This window comes from Leptidea sinapis, chromosome 21 (assembly GCF_905404315.1).
Source record: "Leptidea sinapis chromosome 21, ilLepSina1.1, whole genome shotgun sequence".
NCBI lineage: Eukaryota > Metazoa > Arthropoda > Insecta > Lepidoptera > Pieridae > Leptidea > Leptidea sinapis.
The window spans coordinates 5118918-5135260 of record NC_066285.1 but is presented as its reverse complement, the minus strand read 5'-3'; the positions used below and the strand labels follow the sequence as shown (position 1 = coordinate 5135260).

At 37.6% G+C, this 16343-nt stretch overlaps 1 protein-coding gene across 8 annotated transcripts in view; it reads right to left on the bottom strand.

Moving 5' to 3' along the window:
• The window catches only part of LOC126970401 (trithorax group protein osa), a 144574-nt gene that overhangs the window by 17474 nt on the left and 110757 nt on the right, over positions 1-16343 (bottom strand). For 6 of the 8 annotated variants that reach the window (XM_050816223.1, XM_050816228.1, XM_050816227.1 and 3 more), the window contains 4 exons: positions 4248-4516; positions 3366-3543; positions 2680-2825; positions 1352-1393 (listed from right to left, as the gene is read on the bottom strand). In XM_050816223.1, coding sequence (XP_050672180.1) covers positions 1352-1393; positions 2680-2825; positions 3366-3543; positions 4248-4516 — 635 coding nt within the window. The remainder of the gene's footprint in view (positions 1-1351; positions 1394-2679; positions 2826-3365; positions 3544-4247; positions 4517-16343) is intronic. The other 2 variants (XM_050816224.1, XM_050816226.1) reach the window with 2 other exon arrangements.

Genomic DNA, 16343 nt, shown 5'->3' with positions numbered 1-16343 from the left:
TTTAAAGTAAAGGGGCGGCCATTGATGATACTATAAACAACTGGAATCGCGTATTGAAATGTCGTCAAAAATATCAGAACTGCTTGGATATACGTATATATTATTTTTGTAAAGCTAACATTAAAACATTAATTCAAATTAACACCTTATTTTGTGGCAATAATGTTCAAAGTCTACGCTCATGACAAGCTCATTGATTATGGAACGAAATGTACCAAATAGACATACGTCTCTTTCGCACATTTTGTCGGCAATGTATTGTTATAGCAATTGAAATGTAATTATTTAGCAAAATCATTGAAAACGTCAAGTTAACTTATACAATGTTGTTAATTTAAAGGAGCACTTACCTAGAATATTACAATCCATCATTTTTAAGTTTGTTATTATTTGGACAGTTTCACACTGAACACTGTCATTGCGTGGCGTTGTATTCAAAGCGCGATGAAAACACAACTGATCGTAAGCTCTATTAGACGCTTTTGCAGAGTTTTACTGCAGACAATATTTGAGCTTGTTTATGAATCTAGTTGTTTAATGTATGTCAATATGGGCGGCAGAGAAATAGCCCTTCGGAACATATGCAGTAGAAGCGACATTGAAACAATGTCCCTATCATAGATACTAGATCCAATACTTTTAGTAAATTATAAAAACAGTCATCATAGCATGCTACTAGTGTACATACTCCTACCTCACATAACCCGTTCTGTCGGGTGGTAGCTACTATTACTACATCAATTAAATTAACACTTATTTTATTTTAATTTATCAGTAAGTTCTACATCTACACGGACTTTGCGGGATAAAATGATATTAAGCAAAGAGAGGGTTTCAAACAGAGGTATTCAATTAAATACCCTATTCACTATTATGATAAATGTCATTATTAACAATAGCAAAAAATACTCTGATGAATAGAAAGTCATATTCGTATTTTATTATAATAAATAATCAAATTAAAGACTATAATGGAATCTAATGATATTTAATTTACTAAAGAAGAACAAACGACCATTTAAAGTAAAATATAATAATGTGATGAAGTACTTGTAGTTTTAAAAAAAATACTGCCCAAACTCGAAGTAAAATAAAATTTATAACTCAATTACATTAATAGCTATGAATGACAAATCTTGAGCCAACACCAATTGAAATAGCACAAGCGCATATTTTGAAATATTAAATTTTGAAGCTCAAGCATTTTTAATAGATCTTAATTAGAAGGCGCGGTAATGTATGTTTGTTACATAATATTATGAATGTCTACCATGCATTAAAGGTCGAAAGATGTACGTATAGCATAGCTCCGAGCTCTACACATGCGAATGTATTCCAACTTGATATAAACCTTTGTTCTGTAGGACTCCGGCGCTATGTGACTGTTAAACACCTGAAATACGACACAAAGCAATGCTTACCGTATTCTGTACACACTTAAAAAATAAATAAAATCTATAATTAAAGATAGAGAGTTAGAGGTTTTATAGTTTATAAATGAGCCGAAGTATTTATTTCAGCTATATGAATTAATTGCATTAAATACAACCTCAACTAAATAAATGGCTTACAAAATAATGAATTTATAAACACAAATAACTTCGGGAAAAACCCATTTGTCTATCACAAGTATAAAAACAAAAATCTGTGTCTACTATAGTAGCGAATGTGGCTTTATCTTATGAGGCGAAGCCGAGTGCGATAATAGTATCACATGAGTGTTTTAATACCTAATTATCAACAGTTGCATACAAGACTTTATCTACACCTAAAATATGAATCCTCTAAAAGATTCTGAAACAGTTAGCTTACTGCTAACATTAAAACAGCCAGTAGTAACCTAATATCATCCATTACTGATTATATAGAAATAAACTAAGTATTAATGAAACAATTATTTATTTTAGTAGTAATTTACATTTTGTATAGTGCAATACTTAAAATTCACTTGAATATTATGTTCTTCTGGAAATAAATCGCTCATTTTTTGTAAACAAAACAATAAAAATATCGAAGAAAAATGGCGGGGATTCGAATAACATACTTTTTTATACGGCGCGCGACGTTCTGGTGGTGTGGAACGCGCGTAAATCAAAATGTTCTTTTTTATGAAATTCATATAGGTGCCACGCATCGAGCAATAAGAATGTGGCTGTCTGTTAAAACTCTTTGAGCATGATGGGAATGAAAAAAAATAAGAGTGTTGTTATGAAATTCAGTACAACATTACAACACTCTTTTGGGTGATGTAATGGTTATTAGAACATTGGGTGTTTTAATGTTGGCAATAAGCTAACTGTTTCAGAATCTTTAATAGAGGATTTAAAGCATGGGTGTAGATAAAGTAATGAAATCTATCCCTATGTATGGGTTATCTTCTAAGATGTTCTTTATAGATTCTAAATCTTAGGTGTTTTCTTCCAGGGGTATGTTATTTATTTCTTTGTCAAACTAGTGGTTACAAATATGAGGGATGGATCTATATTTGTATTTAGGAGAATAACTCAGGAGCATCTCTGCAGGGACTTCTCCCGGGACGAGTAAGGGCCTTCGCCTTCAGAGACGATGTGGTGTTATAAGTCTGGAGATTCATGTTGGCGATTGAATCATCAGGTTTGGAATTCCACAGGTGTATGGTTTGTGATCGCTGGGCGTGGTAGGTGTGGTAGGTGTGTGTACCGGGCTGGAGGGCGGGCGCGGCCAGGGCGAGGGCGCGGGGTCGTAGTCGTCGTGCGAGTGCGAGCCGCCGCCGGGCGAGGGCGAGGGCGCCGCGCTGCCGTACTCCTTGCGCGGCTTGGCGGGCCCGACCGCCTCCTCACCCGACGCTGGAACAAACACCGCGCAATATTATAATACAAGGACAGTTCAAGTATAGGATGTTGACTCTACAATATTAGTCTCGATAGTCATTTCTTTAAATGTTCTGCTAATACCGAAGAATCTCGAACATCTCGATGACTATTATGACTAGGCTCTCTGTTGACTAGCCTCTTTAGGCTCTCGGTAAAATTGGTAAAAGGTACTATATCTTACGTGATTAGATTAGATTACGTGTCACGTTGTTTATCCGCGATGGACTCCTAAACTAATGAACGGATTTTAATGGGGATTACTTCATGGAGTGCAGTCCAATAGTCCAACTTGAGAGATAGGATAGTTTTTATTTCGACTTGGGACCCATAATTATTTATATTTTCAATATTTGTTTTGCATGGACATATTTTCTATGAGTGAATTTAGTGAAGTACGGTTTGACAGTCCCACTGTGAAACAATTTTATTATAACAACAGGGAACATTTTTACGAAAAAATTCTTGATGTTTTGAAATATTATTCCCAAATTCCTATAAAACTTTTTTTCATACCTGCTGATGCATTGCTGAGTGTACTTTGTTGGCTGGCCTCGTCGAGCGCACCGTCGGGCCCAGTGGTGACGAGTGCAGTAGCGGGCGGAGCGGGTCCATTGTCGTGCGCCTCGCCTGGCGCCGTGGGAGGACCCATGGCCTCGCCGGGGGGACCCATGTGCCGTCCAACACCCGCCTGCTAGACACACAAAATATGTTCACGTTTGGTGGTATTTTGGCAAGTTGCGTTCAAGGCTATTGATTGCTACTCGATCAATCAAACAGCTAGACATATAATTATAAATGCAATCGCTGTGTCTGAACTTAAAAGGCATAATTTATCGGAGAACAGCACTCAGCGTATCAGCAAGCAAAAACTACATAACAAAGAGTATGTAGGCATAGAGCAGGATCTATTTCAATTTTTTTTTTAATTTCATGTCTATTTCTTATAAACTAACATTCATAGGTTTCATTTGTGCATGGATGTCAGTGATCACATACAATTAGGTCCCTTGCCAGAACATATCAAATTTATTCCACATTTTGAGAGATGAGAACTGCACTGCGTATGAAAACCACACTTGCAGGGCTAAATTTAATTTAGTAGACCATAGTGCGATGATTGAATCTGGTTAGATCGCTCAACGGAATACTGCTCGCGATAGATGAATTAGAAGACATAAAATTATAGGGCAAAGGAGGCACAGTTCCACTGGAGGCCCGGTAGAAGTGAACCACAGCGTCGCCTGCCGCCAAGCAGAAGTAGTCTGTAAACACTACGAGTTTCGATTCAAAGAGGACGGTAAATGAATTGCTGGGCTAGTTGATACTAAATCATAATCGTAGTGTGGGGAACAATCTCGTCACTTGTTGTCGACGTGTGCAATGTGCGTGGTGTACCTTCATGGGCGGATAGTGTTGCGAGGGGTGCGGCGGCGCGGGGCGGTAGCCGTACGGGTAGGGGTGGTGGTTGCGCGGCGGCGGGTAGCCGTAGGGCTGCGGCGGGTAGGGCGCCGGCTTGTAGGGCCCGTGCGGCGGGTACGGCGCCGGCAGCAGCGGGGCCCCGGCCTGCGGGCCCCCGGCGCCCGGCGCCCCCGCGCGCACCGTGGGGCCCCCGCCGTCCGACAGGGACGATGACGGCCGCGGTGGCATGGGAACGTTCTGCGTACCTGAAAAGTTAAACAAACACTATGATTATTGGACTATTTATTACATGACGACCGATATAGCCGAATGGTTAGTGACCCTGTCTTCTAAGCTAGAGGTCCCGGGTTCGAATCTCGGTAGGTGCAATCATTTATATGATGTATGTTAAAGTACGTATATTGTATTAAATATATCGTTGTCTTGTACCCATAGTACAGGCTATGCCTAGTTTGGGGCAAGATAGTTTATGTAAAAATATTATATTATATAAGTCATTTACGAATTGATTACAGCAATTTGTGGTAGTTTAATCGGTAGTGAACAGGGAAAAAGAAGCCCCATTTAAAAATCATTCTTTGAAGTTTTGTTTACAGTCACATTCAATGTAACCATGTGTACTATGTCACGGAGTCTGCACTAAGCCTCATACGAGAGTGCAAGTGCCTGCGAATGTTTCAGTAATTCAGTGATCGAGCCGCCACTCGACGCTCGGTTCACACGATTTGAATAATATAGTTGACGAGGGCTCGGCTAGGCCCGCATCAGTCGCGGGGAGACGCATCGGATCACTTTCGTTGTCGTGGAGCACGTGAGCGGCCGTACGTACATGTACATACAGGCTGCGGCGGACGGCACATGCAATAAATACACTGACCGAGCCGAGGCCGAGATACGAATAGAGATTTGCGAGGACGAAAGTGGTATTACCGCATTTGTAATAGTGTTACGCGGTACATAACTCAACAAGCGGCTTTATGCACGCCCTTGATAATGGCACACGGCGACTATGTGGTATTCGCAAAGGTTAACAGCGTTATTAAAATAATAATATAATATTGACACACTTTTACACAAATTATCTTGCCCCAAACATATAAATGATTGCAACTACCGGGATTCGAACCCGGGACCTCTAGCTCAGTAATAAGGGTCGTCAAAATGATTCTATAAGTAAAAAGAAACAATCAATCACAGCTTACTTCTAAAAAGTGACCCGTGATGGTCATCTAATCTCATTATGAGGCCAGCAGCGCATTATTATAATTATCTCCTGTGAGCGGCAAGGCGGCGGACAGACAGGGGGACGCCCCGGTGACTCATAGATAACGCGGATCATTATAGTTCCATTGTTTAATTCTACATTGATGACCGCATGCGTACCGTTGGATCACAGATGCAACTATAAATAGACTTGCCTTTGGCGCACCGTTCATATAAACCGCAATGATTTAAATGCGTTTCAAAAATGACGGTTTTGAGTAAGGTTTCATTCGCACTGAGCGCTTCAGCAAAATCCGTTAAAAAAACATTGAATTCAGCACTTGAATGTGTCTATTATGTCAGCGCTCGGCAGATGTCGTGGATTCAATGTATCAATCAATAATTCCAACTATTCGTTTTACGCCACGAATTGTTAACTTTAAATAAACAATTATGTATTAATAACACTAAATATTGCTAAAAGTATATTACTTAAATCCATTTCGTTCGCAGGAAGTGGTTGCTATCTATAATTTATCTTTATATTTATCTTTCTAATTCCGACAGTCGTTTCACCGGATATAATTGACCCCAAAATATGAGTTAAATGTGGTCACTTCGCGATATTTATTTATGTCGTAATATGTAATATAGTTATTGTTGTAATAACCAATGTTATTTTGAAAACAAAAAATCAAACAGGAAAATATAATATGTAACATCGAAAGCAAAATGCCTGACTGAAAAACAACATAAGAATACCAACTGGTGTGAGCAACAGGCCCGCTTAGATCGGCGCAGAGAGGACGAATGTGTGTACTGCACTCACCTAACAACTATGTTAATTTTATGATCGCGTCCGAGCATTGTCATGTCGGCAGGCGCACGAGAAGGATGCTCGTAATAAAACAATAACGAGAGGCTATTCGACTCAATATTTTACGTTACGACTTCAACGGCTTAATATTGTAATAATTGTTTATTGCAGAAAATCAATCCTATTAACGTGATATGAAACTTAACTTATTGAGCCATAAATATGTACAATATTGTTAAACGTGCTTGCTATTTTATCAATCAATCTCACCATTCAATCCGCGTTCTACATAAATGTATGGAATTAACTTTTTTGCGTAGAATATTGAGGTTTCCGACAGACCCGTAGTCATGGCCTCATCTGCCAGTACGGTATTAAATCAATCTATTGCTATCGGGACCATCGGCCAAGGATCAAGCATCTAACGTGGCCGCCGAGTGCGTTAGCGTTCTCGGTTAAAGAATATATTTTACATAACTTTCTGAGAAAACTATTAAAATTTAAATTTACATATAAATGCCGTTAGCAATAGTTTAATTATGACATAACAGGCTATTGTAGGAAATAAATTACAATGTTACAAAGTAAATTTAAATGTTGGTAGGTACTGGGTTTACAATTATTACGTGTTGGTGGCTAATCTATAAAGTTCTAGAAGCGAAAGTCAAGTTATTACTAGTAAAAACAAAAAGAAATGTATTCTTTTAACCTCTTGGATATAATAACAAACTATACTTAATTAAGTAAAAGTATTAACTCAAAGATTCGATCAAAATAAGTCCAACCGTATCGTACACTAAACGAACGTAAGCGATCACTAAAAAAATTCTGGTTTAGTTACGTTACACAAACTTTAAATATAGATAAATAATGGATGAATGAAAAGGGGGCCAGATCAATTTTCACCATACGAAGGATGCCAGCCCTTTGTGAGACAGCCGTGACTCTACATAAAGTATATAATATATAGATCGTAGTATTTTCTTTAATGACATGAATAAAAACGAGATCTGGAAAGGTCTTGAAACGTCGGGTTAACTAAAATACAAATAAAAATGTAACTTTTACGCAAAAATCTAATGTATGTACAGTTACAATTACACGCGCTTTAATCCTTCAAAAGTGTTTTATTTAAATATATAGATCGGCTAAAATTAATATCTTACAACTTTGAAATTTGAAGCATTTTACAAATGACTGCAGACAAAAGCATAATATTCAACAAAGCAATCAATTATAGTCCTTTAATCATCTAAAATATAAAACAAATTTTGTATAATTTCTCCGCCGTTACGTTCTCTTTGTTATTGAATCATTTGTAGTTGATAAGCTTATAAATAATTCTCAAAAATTAAAATATTATTTATATTGGTTTAGTGTGGTGAGTGCCAGTGGAGTGGCCGCAAGGTCTCCGGACTGCAGCCACAACCAGCTCTCTGTCAAGGGCAGCCCTCACCGCGCCGATATGACCTTCCTAGTGCCTTACTTTCCCACACACTCCACCAATGCTAGCCGGTGATTCATTAATATCGTGTTGGAAATTTGTACGCACATTCACTTTTAAAAACAGGGCCAATTTAATTAATTTTTTTTTGGCTGTATCTATATAATATATCGCCTACTGAATACAAATATGTATATTAAGATGAATACTTAACTCAGGTTTTATTGTCAAGACAAATCGACGTTTTACGTTTTTCTTAAAAAAAAATAATTAAAACTCAAGAACATACATATTAAACCTAAGAGTAATAAGCTCTTTACGGTGGGTTCAGCAATACTAACTATAATGGTTAATTAGTTCCTGGCTTATGTTCTGAACAAATCCGCTGTCAAAAAGTGTCTCCTACCTTGTACCTATCCTACAAAATGTATTATTTTGTTTTATGTTGTCACGTCACCATTATCAACTCGGCGTATGCGTGACACTTGACGAACGATTACAAACATTACATAAAACTCAACGTCCACCGCACCAAACCAAATGCGTCCCTCTCCGCTAGACGCTTATTGTGTCATTTTGTGTTTCGCTGTTGAAATTTCACCAAAGTGGTTTGGTGAATCCATTTCAAACTATTTAAAGAGTCTAATTTTTTTTTCTGATTTTGCTGTTTTAAATACTAAATAGAGCCAAACTCTAGGAACTCATCGAAAACACATACATGACCAGCCAGACCTGAGAGAAAAGGATTCCCGCGCGCATTTCCCCGTGAATATGGTCAAACTATTAGATCTATCCAACTTTTCATTTTTACTTAGTACTCCACGGTGTAAGTCACAACTGCTCACAAATTCTGTGAACTATGTCCTCCTTAATACGCAGTACTCATAGTTAAAGTAATTTCGAAGCATTGGTCCTAGCTTATATCAGGATCACATCCAGCCATTCATATATAATCCATCCATAAATACCCGATATGCACACCAGATTTCATACACATCGGATCAGCTGTTTCGAAGGAGTTTGGTAACAAACACCGCGAGACAAGAATTTCATATATTAGATTATACTATAATAGTCTATTCGAATCATATTAACGACACGCGTAAGTACCTCCATGTCTTTATTGATAATGCGATAATAGGATGAGTCACATTGTTGTATTTCAACCATGTTTGTCACCGCAATGAGATCGCAACAGTTTAAAACAGACGCAATTTCCTCACTTTCTGACTCACTACTCATTTCGCGATTTGTAACAGATTATAAACCTTGACATAATGTGTTTACGGTTTCGATTTCGAACATTAGTTTCAATATCTCGTATGATATAACAATGCGGTAATATATTATTCATTTGTCCTATAAACAAGATCAACGGCCCGTTGTCGTATAAATAACGCTTATTATGTTTATGTATGCGTGTGTGTGTTTTCTTCGAGCGTTAACGGGATGGATATAAAAATGTCATAATTTAAGGTTTGTGTGTTACTCTACGTCTTTATGGTTGTTTAGTAGTAGCAGAGGCAGATAGAAATAAAGTGCCTCAGCATCTCTCATCTCCCTATCAAATTGATAACATTACTGGATCAAGCCTTCCATCTTACTCCGAACCAGACTGAGACGGTTTTGGGTTTGCACGATGAGTATGGGCGGCAATGATCATTTACCTTGTGTGCAATACGGGTTGTATTGCTATTTATACTTTTCTCCCATAAATAATATCACTCACGAGAGATGAACTAAACATTAATCGATTCACTCGCTATACCACCTGATAATAAAACTCAGGAAGTGTCAGTGTATAAGTAATCGGAAGGAAGGAGTAAAGATAAGAGTAACTAATATAATACATTAATAAATTGTGATTGGTACAGGTGTGCTCGTGAATATATTAAGTTTCAGGTTTATTTTGACTGGTTAATAAAAGGTATTTACTCTCTCAAAATTAATTCCTTTAGAGGTCTTTTTGATGTCATTTCTAACACTACCACCGCTTCGGAAACAAAGAGAGAGCCCCTCTCCCAGCAATCTTTTTCAAGCGCTCATTTTAATAAAATTTACAATATTGTGTAATGTGGTTATAAATAAAAAAGATGGTTATACATAGGTAATAGCAACTGCAGCATACTTATTCTAAGTTTATTTTAGTATAACTGGAACTACATTTATTAAATAAAATAATATTATTTACCTCATAAATACTTAAACCATTTTTATCGAAAGGGCAAATTATTTTGATGTCCTGTAATACGAATACACATTAATATTTTACGGTGACGGCTGTATGGATCAAAAGTTATTTGAAATTATAAATAATTTCGAAAGCTATAACACTTATACTGACGCTTCTAGGAATAATTAAAAACCGTAATAGAAAGGTTTTCCTTGGACCAGTCAGAAACATATTATAAGCCGTACCCTATTTTTCTACCAGTCTTTTTGTAACGATAATTTAGTTGATAGAAAAATATGAGTTCTTCTTCTTCCGACTAATGATTCTACTGATACAGTTATTCATAAATGCAGCTTTGGTCTGCTTTGACGAGTACATTTATATTATAGACAGAGATAAATAACTACGAGATTTTATTCAGTACAAGTCTCTTAAAAAACTTGCATAATTTTATTTATGAAGTGACATTCAGAAATAGAAATAAATAGCGGCTTAAACGGGAAAATATTTCTCATAATTCAATACTGTCCATACAGCAGTGAGTCACATTGATTTAAATCCGGCTTTCGATTGAGCGGTTTCCTTCTCACTTAAGCAGTGAACAGTGCGCTCAGATGTTCTTGATATTCAGATACCTCCTACTTTCATGTTTAAACCGCAGTTATAAATGCTTTCTGGTATAACATACCATAGAAATAACCACTTCCAACAAGCATATACTTCTACCATTTTACCCTTTAGTTACCTGATTTATAGTTAGGTAATAAACAGGTAAAAAATGATTGTTTTTATTGTTATAAAATGCAATAACGTTCTATATGTTTAGTTGGGCTATAAATTTCCCTCATTTCCTCATTGATTCTATCAATAAATTCTATAATTCGATCTCAATTTTTACAATGGAATCTATTCGTAAGTATAAATATCTGTAACACGATTTTTCAAATCGGTTCTTAAACGGCGGCGATATTACAATGCAAATATACAACAAAAACAGTCGATTTGCGAACCTCGTCCTGTTCTTAAAGTTGGAAGAAAAAGAAAACATTTTATTCCACAGTTGTAGTCGTATTGCGGTAGATTTCCAAGATATGCCCGCATATACGCGGAAGCTTAATTTTATATCTCCCTTGACACACAGTAAATATTAGTATTGGTTGCGGTGTATCGATACAATATATCCCACAACACATCTCAGCTCCGCGCCGCACCGTTGCGATGGCTACCAAACTCTACCGCAATTTGCGGCTCTGTACTAAATAATACTTAAAACGCCAACCAGCTTCGTCAAATACAAATAACATTGACACCGAACATTTAGAAGAAAGTCACGCCTGCTAATATAGTGTAGTTTGTGGGAACGCAATAATTCTGTAATTCAACTAAAATACCATGTTAAAGCTGATGTTTGCCGTTATTGACGAAAAAAGACAAATGCTTACGCAAATAGCGCCATTAAAATCATAGACGTGTTTCACTCTACTAGCAGTGTTATGTGTATGGAAGTGTTTGGAACAGAGATGGTACTAACATGCTACTGAAAATTAATGTTAAAGATGCATATTTTATAGTGTTTCTTATACGAGAGGTCACATGAAAGGGTGGAAGCTAAATGAAGAACCCGGGAGGTGTAATTATATGTACTAGAGGCTGCTCATATCATAAAGGAAACAGTCGTTTAGTATTGAATTTTGTCTTCTGACATTCATCTGAAATAGCATCTTTTATTTGACACTGTTAAATAGAATATAAACAATATCTGAATTTTCAATTGATTCTATTAATTTCTAATATAAATTACAATATTTTTCGTTTTAATTTTCGCATCGCACACGCATGCATACACGTAAAGATTGCTTGGAGAGTTTCTAACGCCGCTTCTTCTCTCTCAGAGCGCCATTTGTTTCCGAAGCGTTAGTAGTATCTAGTATATTAGAAATGACATCAAAAAGAATTCTAAAGGAATCGATTTTGAGAAAATAAATGCCCGTTTATGCCTTTTATTTTTATTTTATGCATACAGCAAGTACAAGCACTAAACGCTATCGGCTCTACAAGTGGTATGTCCGTGTACAGGTACATAGAAACAAAAGTGGAGAACGTATGAAGGTTATATCAACGTCGGTCTGTTTGCTAGTCAACACGAGAGCGAGTTGTGAGCGCGACGCTAACAAGCGTGTCCCAGTTGTGATAAACGGCGGCGTCAACAGGCCGGCACTCCATTAGCACTGCACTGACACCGAGCCCGTACGTTAATACACAATGTTTCAGCTGCTTGCGTCAATTTTATGAAACTCATTAAAACGATGTCTGAAACAAAGTGTAGGTCTCATGTACTCATGGTACACGTTTCACCAAATATATATACATACATAGTGTTTTATATTAAATCTACGAGGAACAAAATCATTAGGCAAGCGCGACATCTCAAGTCAATTTCCTAATATGCAAATACTGAAGTTGAGCAGGTTATCAACTGTAAAGCAGATCCTGTAGAATCTACAGTGTAGATGAAGCCACAACCTGAGAGTTCAACAAAGCATACAAGACTAGAGACAATAAACTCGAACGGTTACCTCAGTTGGAAGAGCACTCGCACGGAACGCGATAGGTCGTGGGTTCGAGTCCCGCACCGTTCATAAAATTTTGTTTTCAAATATAAATTGTGTAACAAAATTATTGTTATCATAAACATCAATTTGACAAATTGAACGCTATTCAAAGTATTTTGGCAGCCTAGCATAATTTCTGATATAAGTGAAGCTGCTTAATGATCCCTCTACTTATCTATCTATACTATCTATCTATCTATACTATCTAAGAACATCACAGAATCTACATCATCGTTGCCACTCTGTATGGGACTGTTATAAGTTAGATAAATAACACTGCGTGCGTGAATGTTGCGCATACACATCATAATTTTAAGGACGATTATTTCAAAAAAGTTTATAATTGAACATACATTTTGCTGGAAATAACCTGTCATTTGGGCTATGTCGGTAACTTTGGTTCTCCTATGAATCTCCTCATATCTGATTCGATCTCGCAGGGAAACTCCGAGCATAGCCCTCTCCATTGCCCTCGGAGCGACCATGAGCTTTCTTATAAGGTATAAATTATTTAAGTTTTCTTTAGTGTTAATTCCGCCAATATTTGTCTTTAAAACAATTCGACACGTGTTTCGCCTCTACACGAGGCATCCTCAGGACGTGTTGTCTCGCCAAAATCTGGCACGAGTCTCGTGACACGTGTCGAATTGTTTTAAAGACAAATATTGGCGGAATTAACACTAAAGAAAACTTAAATAATTTGTATAATTATGGATTTCCGCATAGTAACGCCTAATTCAATAAATTTTCTTATAAGGCCCATAGTTAGCGACCACGTCTGCGTACCGTAAGTCATCACTGGCAACACAGACTGATTGAAAACTGAAGTGGCAGTGGGCAGGGCACATAGTTCGACGGACAGATCGCCGTTGGGGCAGTAAAGTCCTCGAATGGCGACCACGCACCGGAAGACGCAATGTTGGTATGCCCCCCACAAGATAAACCGACGATCTGGTCAAGATCACCGGAAAACGTTGGATGAGGGCAGCGCTGGACCGATCATCGTTGAAATCTTTGGGGGAGGCCTTTGTCCAGCAGTGGACTTCTTCCGGCTGGTGATTATCGTGATGATGATGAACCTATAAAGTATGCTGATAATGATACCAATTGCAATCTAAGAAAATCCTAATCAAAGTTACAACGAAATTATCGAAAGCAAGATTTAAGGGCAGACCTATTCGCAAAACAATTCCACTAAATATAAACGTAATCAACAAACTTAGCCAATGAAGACAGCTAGGTATCTAATCCGAAATGTTAGGAAACAATACTTCCCGTAGACAGTAAAGTATGCTGCGAAACAGTACCAAAAGTAAACACAAAGAATTACCATTGGACTATTTAGGTTAAGAGGTCGTTAACATCGAGTGCGGGCGGGTGATGTAAGTGAAATGTTTTTAAACAGGCGAGAATTGCGAGCCGAAAGAATGTCCGCACCATTAGCTAAGGGTGGAACGGGGTGAGTAGCATGTCGAACCCTCGGCCGACCTTGACTCACTGAGATTTATCACTTTTCGTCTTTATTTGAATACAATTACGTCCCGCCACGTGACCCCAGATGGCAACAGGTTTTATTTATTCAATCGCGCGACCTTGTTCCCATTTGTTTTAATTTGAATTACAAAAATTATATCACGGAATTGTGAAACGAACGACCTCGATGAATATCTTTCCTTCTTCTTACACTCCACTCTCCGATATTGAGGCAGAAATGCAATATTTAGGAGAAATAGTTCACCTGAAGGTGAGTGATGCGTCCGGCGCATTACAATTCAGTGCTGCTCAGGATTCTTCATTGAATCCCAAATCACTAAGATCACTATTGTGCTCGTCACTTTAAAACATAAGTTGATAAGTGGCATCCGCCACTAATTTCAATAGGTAAGGCGCCCTTCCACAACGAATAAAACCCAGATAAAGGCTTTCGTTTCATTCCTTTCTTCCATCGTCGTTCGTTATAGTATGTGGATGAGCCCTTAAACGAACTTAACTACGCTTTTTAAGCTTATATAGCATTGGATGTCAAAGGAATATATTTTGCGAGACTTTGAGGTGACGCGTAAGCGCTAGTTTTAAACATCCATACCGACTTGGATTGGGAGAACATGAAAAGGAAGTTGATTCCAAAATTTACGCCTCACATACAGATGTTAAAGATGGTACGGTACTTTACTGAGTTCCAATTAATTGAATGCTGGAAATCATCGGCAGCAATATCAAAATACAGATGCGATCTTTACCACCAAAATATAACATCAGACGCAACGGAGCCATATAGAAATAAAGGTAATTCAATAAAATAAATCGAACAACCTGAGTATATCTCTCAAAAATTTTATAGCACACTTTTATTAGGTGAATTCAAATATATATAAATTGTACACAAAAACGCGATTTTATGGATCTGGATGTCATAAAGCAACTATTGCCAACAATAAAACATTCGAGTCGGACCATAAACGCCAGCAGTTAGTTCGAAACAATAATATACGTAATATTCACAAATTGAACAATAAAAACGTTGCATTGCATGTGCATCACTGCCTTAAATGGAAATCCTGCAATTTAAAAATGTGTTTAGATTAATCCAAAACCTCCTCGGGCCCTTTAATGACTCCCATTATTGAAATATATCTGCTTTACAGGCAAGATCGAATTAGAGTCTGATGTTAGCAAAATATAACAATATTTTTTTACGTTACTCGAAATAACGACTGTACTGTAACATATATAACGATGATTAGTGGAGGTAGAATGCGGTTTCAGTACTTGTGTCTCAGTTTTTAGAATTTCCAGATCCAATTAGTCAAATCATCAACGACCCCCCAAACGCTATTATTCTGTTGACAGCTATCACAAGGAAGAACTCGAAATATCTAAAAATTTCCGAGACAGTCCCCAAAAAGTAATTAATTGGTTTAAAGTTTAGCTAGATACCTAATCAAAAGCGCTCGCGTCATCTCAACACAAATCCAATCCCGACCGTTCAGACAATTGGCCGCGAGCTCGTCCACCTGTCAAAACGTCACGACTCACACAACAATGATCCAATCAACTTATGCAACACAAAAAGCAGTCCGCAGCTAAACTCCGACGCATGATTTACCTCAGAGCGATCTGAATAAACATAGCTCGCTGGCATTCAGGGCAAAAAAACTTCCTTGTTTTTTTTTATTTATTAAAAGCGGGTCATTGTCCCCGGCCAAGGACACCAGCCACGTGCTTTTGATAGCGGTCAGGGGCGATAAGAAATACAGACAGGTGCGTAGTTAACACGAGCGTCCCTTTTCTGTTGTTTGATTAATGGACGTACATTAACGGGTTTTGTTAACTGAATTTAAATGAACAACCAAAACGGGAATGAACTGACACTGGCATGAGCACTTTTGCAACAAGCGCGCACACCTACTAAAAGACAGGCAGCGCTCCTGAGATTCCTATGGTGTTGCAGGAGTGTGGGCGGCGGTGATCACTTAAACATGAGGTAAACTGTACGGTCGTTTGTCTCTATCTTCCATAAAAAAGCTGATGAATAAGAAGAGCCCTTGAAACGACTTGATCTCATGATGCTTCACCATCACGTGAATGTCGAGGCAATCCAGCTCCTTGACAACACTGATATAGTAAGAAGACTAAAACGAACAAAACCTTTTGAGTTAGTGTAGTGCTAGTGAACAAGTGTTACACAATATAAAAATAGTGATATTATTAAAGATACATGAACAAAGTGACTTCCCTTAATAGAGACATTAAGAAATGTGTTAATGGACACATTCTTAGTTTAATCTATCTAGCAGTTTAAGTTAAAGTAGAATTACTTATT